The sequence below is a fragment of the Emydura macquarii genome, unplaced genomic scaffold (genome assembly GCF_026122565.2).
Source record: "Emydura macquarii macquarii isolate MOO-44397 ecotype Brisbane River unplaced genomic scaffold, CSIRO-AGI_Emac_v2 contig_2297, whole genome shotgun sequence".
Classification (NCBI taxonomy): Eukaryota; Metazoa; Chordata; order Testudines; family Chelidae; genus Emydura; species Emydura macquarii.
Genome location: NW_027132434.1, coordinates 2,027,700 through 2,045,067, shown reverse-complemented (window position 1 = coordinate 2,045,067; position 17,368 = coordinate 2,027,700). Strand labels below are relative to the sequence as shown.

Below are 17,368 nucleotides of genomic sequence, written 5' to 3'. Positions count from 1 at the left end.
GACAGGGCATGTGTCCTATATGTATGTACAGCACCCCAGCACAAATGACTGACCTGGCCTAGAACCTCTAGTATTTCTATTACATTAGTAACCAAACAGACAAATTAGTGTAATATTTTATATTTTAATTTGATATGTTAAATACCTCTTCAAGTCTCTCTATGGAACAGCTTCATTATAAAAGAGATTAGTAAAAAACTTTAGTTTATTTCTCATTACAGAAATATTATTTCCATAAATTATAATAAAACTCCACCCATGAGGAAAAGTGCATTAATTATATTGAATTACATCAAGAACAGTGATATTTTTACAACTGGAGCCATGTGGAATATGATTTTAAATGGAACAGCATTTGCCTGCTGTAACCATGAACTGCAAAAGCTGTATTACTCCAGGAAAATAAATGTAATTAATTCTCAAGTTGTTGACGAATCACAGCCTGAAAAACTAAATTCAAGTCAATTTTAAGAAGTGGTGATACAAAACTTTAAAGGCTTACTGGGATTAATAATTAAGGCATTCAGGCCATAGCCTGCTTTTTCCTTGTTTTCAACTTGAGAGAAAGGAAGAAGTTCTGAGAAGTGCCCTATTACTGGTAATGTTAGAATGATGAACTTGTATGTTCTACACTCTCACAAAAAAAACTAAGGAGAATAAACTGTTCTCCCTTTTCTAACCATCCATTCAGAGCATCCTTGGTAAAACTTAACTTTTAGCTTGGGTCCACTTACTATCACAGGTCCTTCAACATCAAGAGTTAATTTTTCTGGTATGCCTTTTACTGTTGAGACAGACTTCTGCACACTGAAGACTGATTTGAAGTTTAAGTTAATCTTTGTATATAGTTTACAAACAGATCATGTTGTGATCTACAACTGGGCTAACTCACAAATTCAATGGGTGTGTCTAAAAAGAGACAGCACTATTGCTACCCTCTTCTCAACATGGAGCAAAATTTCATTATTTAAGACTGGATAACACAGATCAGCTTTATCCTTAATTAAAAAGAAGGGGTATGATTTGATCTTTCTATTCCAAAAAATCCCATATTTCTTGATATGTGCAATAGAACTTTGTATGGAAACATTTGCCCCTAATTATGGAAGAGTAGTGTACAGGACTTTTTAACCTAAAAGAGGCACGACTTTATATGTAAACAACCTGTTGAAAAGCTATTTTTACATTTCACATTATTACTCCAATAAGTAAGCAAATTATACATGCACTTGATTTGAAGAATATGCTACTGTTTACTTGAAAAATAAACAAAGTTTCTAGTCCAAAATGCAACTAAGATATTTGTGATTACCAGGTTAATAAATTATCTGAATTAACAATATTTACCACGCAAAGCACAGTTACTGGAGAAATTACAAAGTCAAACCTGGAATATTTTAAAAAAGAGTAGATATACATACCTTAATTTTTGCCTCATCTGGTCCTTTGCTAGAGTCTGCCACCTTGGTCCCCTGTTTTTCTCTCTGTCTATATGTCTTCATGACTCCACATAAAAAGGCACTTTTATTCTGAAAAAGAGTTGACAACTTTCAAATTTGTAGACCTGAAGCTCAGAGCCCAATTTGTTTTAGTGATTAGTTGATCTGAACTGTGCAAAGTGCTACACATCCAATCAGAGACCACTGACAAGACTTGGGTACAGTTCTTGCCAATCTAGTAGCAGTCTGTTCTTCCATAAACATATATTAAATTGCTTAACATTACCTGAACATGTGAAAGATCACTGTCTTTAAACTGCTGAAGTACTGCCAATGCACCTTCTTCATTAAATTCCTTTAAAGCTTCAATAGCTCTTTCATCTAGATCACTGTGTGCAACTAGCCCTAGGGAAAAGAAAAATTTTACTAATTATATTTGAGCAGCAATCTTTGGTTAACCATATTCATCAAATTTTAGTGGTCCAAGATCAATCATTGTGTAATATAAGCCTTTTTACTTGTTACAGAAACTCAATCTACCATTCCTCCGTAACTCAGCCGCATGATAAAAATATAACATCTCCCAATTAAGAATAAAAACCTTACAATAAAGATAGCTACTGAAATGGTTACTGTATTTACCATAGGGCATCCAAATATTACATGGGGCCAAAATTATTTTCATCATCCTGAACTGAATAAATTCGGAATGATAAGCAACAGACTTTAGTTAGAACAGCACAGTAACTTGGTGTATTTTGAAAAGTGGCTATAAAGCTCAAAGAGACTTAAGCACTCAAATTGCTACCACAATCAAAATCAAATGCAATGCTTAAGAAGCACAACAACATCTGCATCCAAGAGTCCAAATGCTAAATCACAGAGCATCATCTACAAGAGAATACGACCAGTGCCTCAGTTGCTGAAGTTACTTAGAACTACCATAATATGCACCAAGCACATCACCTGCTCCTACTATGAACAGTTGTTACCTTCACCAGCTGTTCCTATCCTCTTATACCTACCAATCTGGTTTATCTACCACCTCCTTTCCCACCTACCCACTCCCAAGTAACTTTAGTGATAGGTCCCAGACTTGTTCATTGGCAATACCAGGAATCAGTTACAGTATTTGATTTAAAAATCCTTAAACCAGTATTAAAAGATACAACTGCAGTCCCCATACTTTTGGAAACCACAAAAAGTTGCTATTTTAGCCCAAAGCCAGAAGAGTCCAATAAAAAAACTGAAAGTGTTATTTTGCAAGTTTTACATCTTACCTGCAACGTAAATTTCATCTAGTTTTTCAGCAACTTTCTGTGGTAAACCAGCATCAAGCAATGTCTGGAAATGCTCAGAATGGGTAACTGCAGCAGAAGTATCCATGGGCTCTTCAGTACCATTCCCATTAATATGTTCAGTAGCCATGTTTCCAGATATCTGTTCAAACGCAATAAGCATAATTAAGCTAGAAATCTTCAAGTAAAACAATTCAAGTGACAATACATGCAACCGCTTGCACTATGCTTGCAGAAATTTCTCAGACCACTCCCTTGCTCTTTTTGATTTGGGAAGATCCACAAAAATCCTCAAAAGCACTAACACAAAAGAATACACTGCCACAGCCTAGAGGGGGTGGGGTAGCCTCCACTGCAGGTTTTACACAATCCGGCCAGACACTGACTCACCTCCCTCTCTGTCTCTATAACAATCCCTAAGAAGCCCTGAACAAGTTAGTAATGGAGCAAGACGCCAATGGCGGAGGTGGGAGGGGGAAGGGAGGAAAAGCACGAAAGCAAACCTGCAGCATGCAGCGCAGCAGCCGCTACTACCGCGCGATAGTCACTGACACTCACTGCTGCTTCCTCCTTGATCGCCTATTTCAAGCCCACCATCCATCGGGGTAAATCACGGGCCATCCCGGCTGGCCGGCCACGGGGTCGGGGTCCGTCCCGCCTCCGCTTCAGAGCCTGCCGAGCAGGCAGAAGGAACAAAGCGCTTCCCAGTCCGCACCCACCCACGGGGGCGGCAGTAGCCGCCATGAGCCCAATGGAAACACGTGCTCCGCTGCACGTTCAGATGTCCTACAACTTCCTCCAGTGACCGACTTCCCCGTCCCTCCCCCCGAGGAGCGGCCTCATCCCCCAACCCCAGCTATCCCCACCTCTCACCCCAGCCGCCGGCGGCCCCCGAGACAGCCCACAGCCACTGCAAGTTCACCCCGGGCCCGACCTCACCATTCCACCGGGAGCTCGCCGCGCCTCCTTGCGTCGCCGCCTCCCTTCCCTGGCCGTGGAACAATGCGCTGGCCCGGGCCGGCTCCCACGCCACGCTGAGCAGAGCCGCCGCCCGCTCCCCCCATACGCGAGCCGTAGCACACGAGGCTCGGCTCGGCTCGATCCCGCACGCTGGGCGCCGAGGCCGCAGCCAAGTAGCCCCGAGGCCGGCGGGCCTGACCCGGCGCCTCATGGCAATGAATGGAGTTGCCGGCCGGGCAGGACAATGAGGCGAAAGCCACGCGTCCCGCCCGCTGCGTGGCCTAGTACGCGGCCACCAGCTGGGGCCGCCCACCCCCATGCCCGGCAAGAGCAGCCACGAAAGCAGCCAGCTCCCCCCGCCCGTCATGCAGCAGCTGGCAGCCGGGCCCCAGCTCCCCGGCGCGGCTCACGCGGCCTGGGCCCCGCGTGCTGCTCCCCCGCCCGCCGGACTCCATTTTCCAAGGAGCCGGCTCCCCTCGCTCCCCCCCCCGGCTCGAAACCCCCAGGCCCGCTCCCGCCCATGGGGCGGCTGCTGCTGCTGCTGCCGCCGCTGCCTGGAGAGAGCCCAGGCCGCGGATCCAGCCCGCCCGCCCGCCGCGGCCTGGTGTCTGACCTGTCGCTGTGGGGGCGAAGGCCGGGCGAAGGGGCTCGGGGCGCGGCTGGCGGCTCGGCGTGCGGAGGAGCTGCCCCTCTCCGCTCCCGCGGCGTGTCCGGACAGTGTGCTGGAGCTGGCGTAAAATGGCGGCCGCTCGAGCGCTCACGCCGCTGCTGGCACCAACCCCAGCCCCTTCCACTCGGCTGGGGAGGGGGGAGGAAGAGAGAGGCAGGCGGAGAGGGCCAGGCGCCGCGCGCGCTGGCGCAGCCCCAAACCCGGGGTCTCCCAGGCAGCTCCGCAAGGGTTATCGCCGCGCCCCGCCCGCTGGGCTGCCAGCGCGCGCGCGCCCGTTCGCTCCTCCTCCCCTTCTTCCACCGCACCCCGCGCGCTGTACGTGCCACGGGAGAGGGGCGCGCTCGGCCCGCCCGAGCAGAGTATGAATGAACAAACTGCCGCCAGTCCCTCTCCTCGCGCCTGGGCGCGTCTGGCCCGGCGGCGCCCCTCTGTTCTCACTAACCCAGTCTCGGGGCGGGTGCACGGGCCCCGAGCGAGGACACTCTGCCCCGGCGTCCAGGGCGCCGCCGCGGCCTCCGCGCGCCACCCTGGCCGTCCCCCTCGCTCCCGAGTCCCGGCATGCCAGGGATCCCGTCCCCACGCGGGGTGGGAGCGAGCTGGGGGCGCGGGCAACGTGGAGCTTGCCCTGCCTCGCTGCACGTCAGCAGCATCGGCACTTGTGCAGCTCGAGCGCGAACCGCTGCCGGCGCCCTGCCCTGCCGCCCAGGAGCACGCCTGGTCCCCCACGCTGCAAGCGCAGCTTTACCGGGTTCCTAACAGCGCGCTGCGCGATGCAAAGCGGCGGGGGCTCAGGCGGCCCAGCGGGCTGAAGTGACAGGAAACAAAGCCCGGCAAACAAAGGGAAGAGGGCGCAACGCTAGCGCTTTGTGTGCTTCGTGGTTGTGCCGCTGTGTGCTCCTGAGAGCGCCGAAGGAGTTGTCTCCTCGCGCTTTGAGAGAAACGACTCACTCGGCTTAGGTTAACAGAGGGAATTAAAAGACTGGCTCACGTTTATGCTTGAGCGGACCATGCGTTTGTTTCTTACTCAAAAACCCTGACCCTTGCATTTGGCTGCACTGGTAGACACCTCTGCATGCATGGATGCCAGTTCGCATCCACTGGGTTACCAGCAGGGGGTTTCCTGCCTAGTTTCAACTCCAGGATGGGAACAAATTCAGAAAGTTCGCCAATCTCATTTCTGTTGGCTTCAAACTGATGCTGCAAGCCATTCGTGTGTGAGGAAGATAAATCCAGGAGGGATTTATGGGAGGTGCATGTTAGGGACCAGAATTTAAAATAAAACTGATTTCAGTGCTACAGTTTTATTTCACTTGGCCATTGCACCTCTGGAGTAGGTGGAATATGAAAGGATCCTAATGCTTTTATGATGGTTAAGTGTAGATGGTGTCCTGTGAGTAAGTGTAAGGGAGTTGCAAAGTTGTTCTAAACTGTACACGTGCTATCTTTCTGGGGAGTTGGATACCTCTGAGTAAACCAGGGTCTGGAAGGTCTTAATTAGCACCAAGGGCCATTGTGAGCAGCTAGGTGCATATTGAGGCACTGCTCAAAGAGAGTAGAGGCAGGATGGCATAGGCAACTTTTTTTCTCCCCCTTTTTGTCCTTTAATAGTGTTGGAATCCTGTGTGTGAGAATGAATGGGTTGTAAAAGGATGTGAAATCAATTCTTTCAAGGATGCCCCAATATGCTCCTTTACCACACATACTTTACAGCAACTTTGGGGTTGGCAGGGTAATGGGGCATTTTCGGGCATTGTTGAAAGAACAGAATTAAGACTGCATTTTCTGGTTTCCAGAAATTTGTTTGCTCAAATCAACATTCTGCAAGGGAATGACATACTACCAAGCAACCTTACCTCTATATTTACATAATTTTTTGCCATTTAATATAGAATTGGTAGAACAATTAGGCCTAACCTTTCTGCACTAGGCTCCAACACACATCAACAGGAGTTCTACAACCAGCAAAGTAACATCTCAAGCAGACCCCTCAAATGTAAATTCTTCATGTCAGTACCTTGATACCTCTTAACTGTAACTCGTTTAAGAGATGTCACCTAGTTTAATTCCAGTGTTATCTAACATTCCATACAAATTTAACATTCTCTTCCTTTTATTGTTTAAAATGTATATCAAAAATAAAAAATTCTGACACTGAGGTAACAAAGTAATATATATTAATTTAATATGTCCAACATCATTTTCAGCTTGCTGGATGTTGTTTTTTGTTTTTTTTTGGTCCCCCATCTTGGATGAGGTGTTTGGCACAAATTTGTAACCTGGTAGGCCTAAAGGTCTGGGTACAAAACCTTCTCCAATAGTCCTCACAGCACCCAAGAATAGAACAAGTATAGCTAATTAGGTCACAAGTCCACTTTTAAGAAATACCTATATATAAATGTATCAGGTATACAGTAATAGCATATATGCATTAAGAATCTGAACATCACAACTGGTATTCAGCCACTTAAGTGACAGATCAAAATACTTAAGTAAAAAAAAAATGTTGTATTTTTAATTTTAAAAATCTCAAGTGTTTGTAGTCAATCTGAACATATGAACACAAGTAAATTGTAGATTATACTATATCATGATACAATTGATCGGAAAAAATGGAAATGGGTTTTCACAAAAAAATCAAAATTGTTTTTGATTCAAGATGTTTGAAACACTCATTTTTCTAACTTGTGATTTTTTTCAACACTTTTTTCTAAAACATTGAACATTTTTGTTTTCTGAAAACCCAGGTTCAGTAAATGAAACAATTTGATGTATTAGATTAAATTAAAAAAGATTAACACACACCAGTTATGCATAAAAAAATGCAACAATGTTCTTCATTAACAAAAGGTCATTTTTTGACCAAAAAGAAATGTTTACAAAACTTCAGCCAGCTCTACATACAGGTGACATCTTTAGTCAAGAGAAGGATGTTTTGGGGCCAGTTTTCAGGGAAAATGTTGCATGAAAATGTTTTACTTTATATCTTACACTGTATAAACATGTGACTATCATAGTTCAGTTTTATTGTGAAAGAGACTTTGAAAATGGTATTGTGGGATTCTGTATGGCTCAGTTGCACCAAATCAAATTTACTACATTTATAAGTAAAACATGTTTTTCTTCTGAATTAAATGCTTATATAAGGATTTTTGTAATAGCACTCATCACTATAGTGTCTAATCAGTTAGCAGGTATCTTTTTTTACTTGGAATCAAAGCAAATTTTTGATCTGGAGTCATTGAGACATAACAAACATACCATTTTAAGTCATTTTGCACGGTAGAACTGCATTTTAATATGTATTACTTATATAAAAAAGTATATTGCCTTCAGTTGGGGTTTCTGTGGGTGGAATGTGGCCCTAAACTGGAACATATTTAATAATCGATGAACTCTGAGCGAGAATAATATCCAACTCTTTTTCCCAGAACTGTAGGTTAGCTCTGCAGTACTCACAGAAATAATAAAAACGTACTTTTGTCACTACACGTCTTATAAAAAACTCAGCAGATATGACTGAATATATAGACGGAGCAGATTTGTTGAGAAAGTAATTCCCATTTAGACTCACTTTGCAGAGGGAAACTTGATTTTAAGCATCTTCTTCACACTCCCCACCAAAAAATCATAGGGAAACACAGTGTTATGAAATCAGACTAAGTCAAAATAACTTTGCCACTACAACACATTTTCTGACTAACTTACGCCATTGTTTACATCATAGCTGAATTTGGCCAAAAGACTTCCATAGGTGTTACAGCTGCATATAATGGGTCTAAATTTGACTCCTTGAATTTTCCTGTATAGAGGGTTGAATTCTGCCATGCAACTCCTCTAAATTCAGTTGTTACTTACCATTACTACCAGTATAACAGAGCAGAATACGGTCTGCCAAGATGAGGCAGATGAAATCAGAAAGTAAACTCCCCCCCCCCCCCCCAAAAAAAGGGGGGGGGTGATTTTAGCATGCAGAATCAGCTCCTGGAAAAAAACTTATCAGAAATGTTTGCATGCAATGTGTGGCTTCTAGAATAGTAGTACTTGGTAACCTGGGATCTGCACCAAGAGTTCTGTTTCACATGACTAATTGACTTTCTCTAACATACAGAAAGTTGTGCTTGTGCCTGGAGTCCTCTTAGAATCTAAGGCCACGATCCTACAGCTGACTGCATGAAAAAAGACATGTGCTTGTACAAAGTTCTACAGAAGTCGACAGAGCACTGTGTGGCCACATGGGTCTGCCCATGTGCAAGATCAGGGCCTGAGACAGGATCAGCAGAAGAAGACTGATGAGGGCCCTACAATTACAGCAGACAAGCAATAGAAGCAGAAATTGGATTTGCATCATCACAAGCTTTCAAAGAGGTCTACATTTTGTTTCTGATCCACTAGCATATATTTTAAAAGTTATAAAGTAAAGTACATTTAAAGAATAAAATCCTTCAAGTACTAAGTGTAGCAGCAGTCTAGTCTTCAGTTTCTGTTTGATGCATATCACATCCACAAAAGTGACATCTCAAAATAAAACAATAAATAGCTGCAGGAGTAAAAAGAATGCAGGCAGAAGCCCAGCAGCAGAATGAGGGCTATCCAGTTTATTTCACTGAATGCAGCATGTTTGATTACCTGCCTTATGGGCAGGTGGTGTAGTGTGCATTCCACGCAAGAAACTCCTGGCCCTCAGAGACCGAGTATGGTTGGGGTTTTGAGATGAGAGTGGCAGAACTGGAGGAGTTAAGGGAGACAGAGAGGTACATAGATGACACAGGAGAGCTGTCCCACCCCCAATCTCACAGCATCTGTGTTGTTAAGGGGATGGTGGTCATGGTACATGTGGATACCAATGACATAGGAAAAGAGAGAGATCCTGGAAGACAAATTTAGGCTGCTAGGTAAGAGACAGGAATTCCATGGTAGCATTCTCTGAAGTGTTTCCAGTTCCACGTGCAGGGCCAATTAGGCAGAACTGCAAGGTCTCACTGTGTGGATGAGATGATGGTGTAGGGAGGTTCATTAGCAACCAAAGAGCCTTTTGGGAAAGGAGCCTACACAGGAAGGATGGGCTTCTTCACCTAAACCGAAATGCAACCAGATTGCTGATATGTAAAATTAAAAAGGTTGTAGAGGAGTTTTTCAACTAAGGAAAGGGGAAAGCCAACCAGTGCAGAGGAGCATACAGTTGGGACAGAGACCTCCCATAAAGAAGGATCCATTAACCAGGATTCTCTATATCCTAGTAAAAAGGAGAGGTTAGAAGTTGATAAAGTACAGGTAGGCACTGAAGAGAAACAGTCAAATGAAAAAAAGTCCCATTCAATTATATCACAAAGTCAGACAACTAAAAAGTGACCAACGTTAAATAAGTGATAAATGTTATAAAGTGATAAATGTTATGCTTGTATACAAATGCAAGAGGTCTAAATACTAAGACGGGTGACCTTGAATGCCTGGTATTAAATGAGGATATTGATATCACAGGCATAACAGAAACTTGGTAGAATGATGACAGTCAATAGGACATTGTAATACCAGGGTACAAAATATATAGGAATCACAGAATAGTTCATGCTGGTGGGGGAGTAGCAGTGTAAAAGAAAAGGAACATAGTCAAAAACAGTAAAAATCTTCAATGAATCAAACTGTACCACAGAATCTCTATGGATAGAAATTCCGTAATAAGAATATAGTATAGGAATATACTATTGGTCACTTGACCAGGATGTTGATGGTGATTGTGAAATGCTCAGGGAGATTAGAGAGACTATTAAAATAGAAAACCCAATAATAATGTGGGATTTCAACTATCCGCATATTGATGGGTACATATCACCTCAGGACCAGATGCAGAGATAAAATTCTAAACATCATTAATAGCTGCTTCTTGGAACAGCTAGTCCTGGAGCCCACAAGGGGAGAGGCAATTCTTGATTTAATCCTAAATGGAGCACAGGATCTGGTCCACAAGATGAATATAGCTGAACTATTCAGTAATAGTGGCCATAGTAAAATTAAATTTAACATCCTTGTGGGGGTGAGGGAATACCAAAGAAACCCACCAGAGTAGATTTTAACATCAGAAAGGGGTACTACACAAAAATGTGGAAGCTAATTAAATGGAAATTAAAAGGAACAGTCACAAGAGTGACATGCCTGCAAGCTGCATGGAAACTTTTTAAAAACACCATTATGGAGGCTCAAATTAAATGCATACCCCCAAATTAAAAAGAATTGTAAGGGGACCAAACAAATGCCACCAGGACTAAACAACAGAGTAAACAAAATGGTTAGAGGAAAAAAGGCATCCTTTAAAAATTGGAAGTCAGATCCTATTGAGGAAATAGAAAGGAACATAAACTCTGGGAAATCAAGTGTAAAAGTATAATTAGCTAGGCTAAAAAAAATTTGAAGCTAGCAAAAGACTCAAAAACTTACAGCAAATTTTTTTTTTAAGTACATCAGAAGCAGGAACCCTTCCGAACAGTCAATAGGGCCACTTGGACGATCAAGGTGCTAAAAGAGCACTCAAGGAAGACAAGGCCATTGTGGAGAAGCTAAATGAATTCTTTGCATCAGTCCTCTCTGCAAAGGATATGAGGGAGATTCCCACACCTGAGCCATTCTTTTTAGGAACTGTCTCAGATTGAGGTGTCAATAGAAGAGTTTTTGGAACAAACTGATAAACAGTAATCTGGTCCTGGTGATTTGGTATTCACCCAAGATTTCTGAACGAACTCAAATATGAAATTGCAGAATTACTCATTGTGGTATGTAACCTATCACTTAAGTCAGCTTTTGTACCAGATAACTGGAGGATAGCTAATGTAATGCCAATTTTTTTAAAAGGCTCCAGAGGTGATCCTGGCAAATACAGGCTGGTAAGCCTAACTTCACTACCAGGCAAATTGGTTGAAACTATAGTAAAGAATTCTCAAGCACATAGATGAACTCAATTTGTTGGGGAACAATAAACACGGCTTTGTAAAGGGAAACCATGACTCATCAATCTATTAGAATTCTTTGAGGACGTCAACAAATGTGGACATGGATGATCCAGTGCATATAGTGTTCTTGGACTTTCAGAATGCCTTTGACAAGGTGCCTCACTAAAGGCTCTTAAGCAAACTAAGCAGTCATGAGGTAAGAGGGAAAGTCCTCTCATGGATCAGTAACTGGTTAAAAGACAGTAAGCAAAGGAATAAATGGTCAGTTTTCAGAATGGAGAGAGGTAAATAGTGGTGTCCCCAGGGGTCTGTACTGGGACCAGTGCAGTTCAACATATTCATAAATGATCTGGAAAAAGGCAAAACAGTAAGGTGGCAAAGTTTGCAGCTGACACAAAATTAGTCAAACTAGTTAATACCAAAGCTGACTGTGAAGAATTATAAAGGGATCATCTCACAAAACTGTGTGACTGGGCAACAAAATGGCAGATGAAATTAAATGTTGATAAATGGAGAGTAATGCACATTGAGAAACATAATCCCAACTAGACATACAAAATGGTGGGGTCTAAATTAGTTGTTACCACTCAGGCAAGAGATATTGGAGTTTTGGATAGTTCTCTGAATACATCTGCTCAATGTGCAGCGGCAGTCAAAAAAGCTAACAGAATATTAGGAACAATTAGGAAAGGGATAGATAATAAGACAGTTAATATAATGTCACTATATAAATCCATGATATGCCCACACCTTGAATACTGCATGCAGTTCAGATCACCTGGTCTCAAAAAAGATATATTAAAAACAGAAAATGTACAGAGAAGGGCAACAAAAATGATTAAGGGTATGGAACAGCTTCTATACGAGGAGATATTAAAAGGACTGGGACTATTCAACTTGGAAAAGAGATGAATGACGGAGAATATGTTAAAGGTCTAGAAAATCATGAAAGGTGTGGACAAAGTGAATAAGGAAATGTTATTTACCCTACACAAGAACCAGGAGTCACCCAATGAAATTAATATGCAGCATGGTTAAAACAAAAGGAAGCACTTCTTCACAAAATGCAGTCAATCTGCGGAACTTGTTGTCACGGGATGTTGTGAGAGCAAAAACTATAACTGGATTAAAAAAGAATTGGATAAATTCATGGAGGATGGGTCCATCAATGGCTAGATAAGATAATTAGATAAGAGGATAGGATCATCAATGGCTATTAGCCAAGATGATCAGGGATGCAATCCCATGCTCTGGATGTCCCTAAGCTTCTGACTGCCAGATGCTGGGAGTAGATGACAGGGGATTAATCACTTGATGATCGTCCTGTTCTGTTCATTCCTCTTGAAGCATCTAGTATCGGCCACTGTCAGAAGACAGGATACTGGGCTAGATGGACCATTGGTCTGACCCAATATGGCCATTCTTATGCTCTTATTTCTCACTTGAGCACAATTCTATTGAAAATCTAGGCTCACCTGTACAATTACATTTGAGCTGATGAAAAGTGCTAGCACTGGTCTACACTAGAGAATTTTGCTGACAAAAGTCAGCAGTGGAGGTGTACAGACTAAAATGCTCCTCTCACCGATGTAACTCCCCTGCTATGCCAACATAATAAAACCACCTCAGTGAGAAGTATAGGGCTTATGTCTGCTTAGTTAGGGTGACACAGTGTCAATGTAGACACTGCATCCCTTACATCAGCTGTGGGGCTGTCATTCTTTCAATTACAAGAATGTCTCCCAGAGCTGAGCAGCTGGTCTCTGCTCTTGGCTGGGAGCCAAGCGAGAAGCCTGGCACTTCTCCACCTGCAGGGAACTAGAGCAGCCTCCTCAATTTTGGCTCAGCTGTGAAATTGACATGGCTGCCCAGTTCCTTGCAGGAACTGAGAAGCCCTGGGCTGCTTCTCTGCTCACTCCCAAGGAGAGTAGAGTGGACATCAACCATTGCAGTAATTACTATGTTAGGTTGAATTATTTTTCTAGTGTAGACACGGCCCTAGTTTTATTGTTTTGGAGAGAGAAACTCTCTATTCATAGAACAGAGCAGGGTTTAGCAGCAGCTGCAGCACAAGCTTCCCCAGGCTATTTTGACTCAATCTTGAACTGCATGAGCCATCTTTTGGGGTTAGGTTGTAATTCAGTTTTCACATCTATTCAGTCCTCGGTCTCTCTGCTGATACCGACAAATGTGACAATGTGTGTTTGTATAGCTAAACAAATATAGCAATAAACCTAATTAGAAAACAAAAAACAAACTCGAGGCCTCACACATTTAATCTCCCTCTAGAAGCTTGTGCTCTCATCTTGCAAACTAAAGCGTGAGCTTAACTTTACTCAGTTAAGTATTACCGTTTAAGTCAATGAGACTACTCATGCAAATAAAGTTAAGCATGTTTGCAGGTTTAGAGTTTGGATCAATTACTTTACAATATAAATTTATCAACTGGAGACTACACCACATTATTTTTCACCGATCAGCCCCTTTAAAACACATAATTGAATTAGATATAATTAATTTTCACACCCAAATGTGTGAACCGTCTTATTCCACAATAAGTGTCCACACATGAGGTTATTCAGGAATAGCTGTTCCTAAATAACTCCATGTGTAGGCAAGCCCTGGGCTTGAAAGTTGTTTTGGATTAATTTAAGGATTTTTGGATAAACTACTTTACATCCACAAGTAAAAGTTCTTGTTTTGAATTATCTAGTGTCTCAGCCTGTGTTAATTAACCTACTTTGAAAGCAAGTTCACTGACATTCAGGATGCTTTCCTTCAACAAAGTAGATGCATCTCCATTTCAAACCAACTGTTCCACTTCTGGCAGTCCTTCCACTGCTATTCCACACTGCTTTGTTCACAGTTCACATGGTCTGCAGCTACTACGAAGAGCCAGACCATATTTTTGCAAAGAGGGCCATCACTGAACAACAGCATGCTGTATACACCATTAAGAACACTCCTGCAGATGCCAACAAAGACACCATGCAAAAGGATCTCTTTGACCTGCTAAGCTGCATGGCAGAGACAGTGCTACAGACCCATGAGACCCCAGAATCACAGGGCAGTGAATCAACCTGAATTACATGTAGAGTTCAACCTGCCAGTGCTGGTGAGGGGACCTCTCTCAGTAAGTATTATGTGGTATATTACAGTACAACTGAACTGGGGAATTTAACTTTGTTCTGGGTACAATCAGGGTACTACTCTGGTTTGGCCACCCTTTCTCCACCTCCTCTTCTTTAAGTGTGTCTCCTCCCCTGCCTGGCATCCGGCATACTCAAAATGGTGGCCACACCAGAGAATCCAAATGCTCCATACCATTTATTTCTCCAAAATATGAAATCCCACTAGCACTGACCAAACATGCTGGGCATCCTCCTGCAATCCCCTCCTCTATTGCTGATTGCTCCCTCTCCTTCCTGGCTGATTGCAGCATCTCCCTCACTCCACTGAAAACAGTGGCATTAAATAGTGGCAGCATCTCCCTCACTCCATTGAAAACAGTGGGTTAAAAACCAAATGCATTGCATGGCAGGCATGTTTATTGTAGCGACAGATACAGAAAAGAAAAAAGCAACAGAAAAAATACTTTGACTCAGAGTTTCATTAATGCCCTCATTTTTTTTTATCTGACTTGAGAATTTATCAGGTAAATTTGAGATTGTCAGACATCATAAGGCATTCATGACTATCCCTCTTCGATTCAGAGCAATTACTGCAGATTTCTATTTATTTTGCAGTGCACTTTATGCTGATTGGCAGTGTCACAAAAGATAATTTTATGCAAAGAAAGTGCTTCTATTTTTGGTCACACATTGCAAAGCAATGCAGCTCTCATGACTGCTCTTGTAATTTGTGATTTTCCTTCCATTCCTGCCCCACTTCTGGGGGCACCATCCTGGCAAACAGCAAAGTGGCATATCTTCCTGGTTTGTCCATTGCCTTTTTGAACAAGATCTTTTCCCCTTTTTTGTGGACATCTCAGGGTAACATCCTCCAACATTAGGTGGACATCCGCCCCATCAACCAACTAACCCCAGCCAACTGACAGGCTGAAGACATGTATATGCAATTACTAATTACCCCCAATCCCCCCAAAATTCACCTTCCATCCCAGAGGTCTATACAAATTGGGAAGGAAGTTGGAAAACCCAGACTGGAAAGAGCTCATGGGACTGGAACTTCAATAGAGGAGAAAAAGCAACATGTTATCAGTTTTGGCATGGAGACTAAAACTGGGTAAGAACTACTTGTGCTTTTTCTCTGTTCCCCCATCTTGGCATCTGGCATGCCATGGCCCCCAAGGACCAGGGTGCTATCACTGGGTGAATGCATCACAAATTTGAGGAAAGAGAAGGAGAATAAGGGATGACATGTTTGGTGGCCTTGTGGCTGCTTCTCACGGAGGGTGAAGAAGACAGAAAAGTGGAGAGTAAGTTTCCTTCTCCATGTTGCAAAGGAGAAAGAGGAGAACAGGGAACTGTCAAGACAATCAAGCAGACAGTCCTGCTGCAGAACAAAGTAGTACTACCTTCACGACTCCTCCCTAATCTCCCTATGTCCTGCAGCCCTCTGATAGCTCCGCACACTGGGAGACATCCTTCACTTCCCCAACTCCAACTTACAGACCCTTTCCTCACCAGTCCACACTACAAGAAAACAGGGAGAATAGTGAATATTGAGACAACTGCAAGGGACAAGCCCTTCTATCACCATCCTGCACCCCAAGACGCAGAGAACTGCCCCCCTTACATAAAATCTGTGTCCTCATCTAAACAATCTCAGCACTTTAGTTATTTTTAATTTTGCCCTGTGTTTTAAACTTTGCACCACGTCATGTTTGACAAACATACTTCTTATTTACAACTTGATTATTATTTATTAGAAGTGTCATGATGTTGGAAAATTTCATAAAATCATTGCACAAGGCATGATAGAATCCATAAATAAAGCATGAGGAAATCTTTACACAAAGCATAATATGCTTACAGAGCCTGATAAAATCCTTCACAAAGGTATGTATGTTTTTCATAACAATGTCTTTGCCTACATCCCTCACCCTGTGTCCTTGACCAGTTGTGAAATTTATTAGAGCAGCATTTCCCAACCAGCGTGCTGTCAGACATGAACAGGTGTGCTGCTGAATTTTGGAAAAGTCACACATGAGCCCCGCACTGGGCTCTTCCCCCTCCCACCCCACACTGGGCTCCACGACTTCCCGCCAGTGAGAGCTGCCCAGCTGCTCTTGCTGGCAGAGAGCCAGCCAAGCTGTGGCTACCCTCTCCCCCTCACGCTGGGCTCCAGGCCTCCCCCCTCGCCAGGAGCCTCCCCCAGCTGGCAGCTCAACCCCCCACGCTGGGCTCCCCACCCCTCGCGCTGGGCTCCATGCCTCCCTGCCAGCAAGAGCTGTCCAGCTGCTCTCGTTGGTGGGGAGCCAGCCCAGCTGCGGCTACCCCCGCGCTGGGCTCTCCGCCTCCCTTGCTTGGAGGAAGCCGAGACCAGCTATGGCTCACACACCCCCTGCGCTGCCCCTCCCCTACCCCGCCGGGCTCTGCAACTCCCCGCCTGTTCTTCCTGGCAGGGAGCCAGCCCAGCGGTGCGCCCGCCCCTCCCCCCCCCCCCCCCCGTTTAAACGATAATCAGCTGTTTAAAACGTTTAAACAGCTGATTACCACTTCGGTTAATCTTTTACATCCCTAATTTTGCACATTATTAGTAATAATATTATAAACATAACTTATTTTCAATGTGAAATCTGAGCTTGCATCAAAGTATACAGTCACTTTATCCTGGCAGGAATTGACGACAGTGAAACTCGGAGCTCTTATTCCCCTGCTCTCAGATGTTCTCTGTTTTTGTTTTTTATGTAGGTCAGACTTGAAAAACTTAACTCACATAGGTAGGTTGTGGAAAATGGCAACAAAATTGAGATTGCATTGTCTGAGACTACTGGATATTCATTTGCAACTGTCAACCAGAATGTGTCCAACGTCATGTCACCAAATTTAATTTTAAAATTGCGATCCATCCTTAATTCCATAAGTTGCTCTTGAG

General features: G+C 43.6%; 1 protein-coding gene across 8 annotated transcripts in view; it reads right to left on the bottom strand.

Annotated features, from left to right (window-relative positions):
• The window catches only part of SYNCRIP (synaptotagmin binding cytoplasmic RNA interacting protein), a 28,238-nt gene extending 23,665 nt beyond the window's left edge, over positions 1–4,573 (bottom strand). For 6 of the 8 annotated variants that reach the window (XM_067560721.1, XM_067560722.1, XM_067560723.1 and 3 more), the window contains exons 1-4: positions 4,311–4,442; positions 2,720–2,879; positions 1,726–1,844; positions 1,422–1,529 (exon numbers count right to left, since the gene is read on the bottom strand). In XM_067560721.1, the coding sequence (XP_067416822.1) occupies positions 1,422–1,529; positions 1,726–1,844; positions 2,720–2,867 (375 nt within the window). In that variant the 5' untranslated portion in view covers positions 2,868–2,879; positions 4,311–4,442. Of the gene's footprint in view, positions 1–1,421; positions 1,530–1,725; positions 1,845–2,719; positions 2,880–4,310 lie in introns of all 8 variants that reach the window. The other 2 variants (XM_067560727.1, XM_067560728.1) reach the window with 2 other exon arrangements.
• Between the last annotated feature and the right edge of the window lie 12,795 nt (positions 4,574–17,368).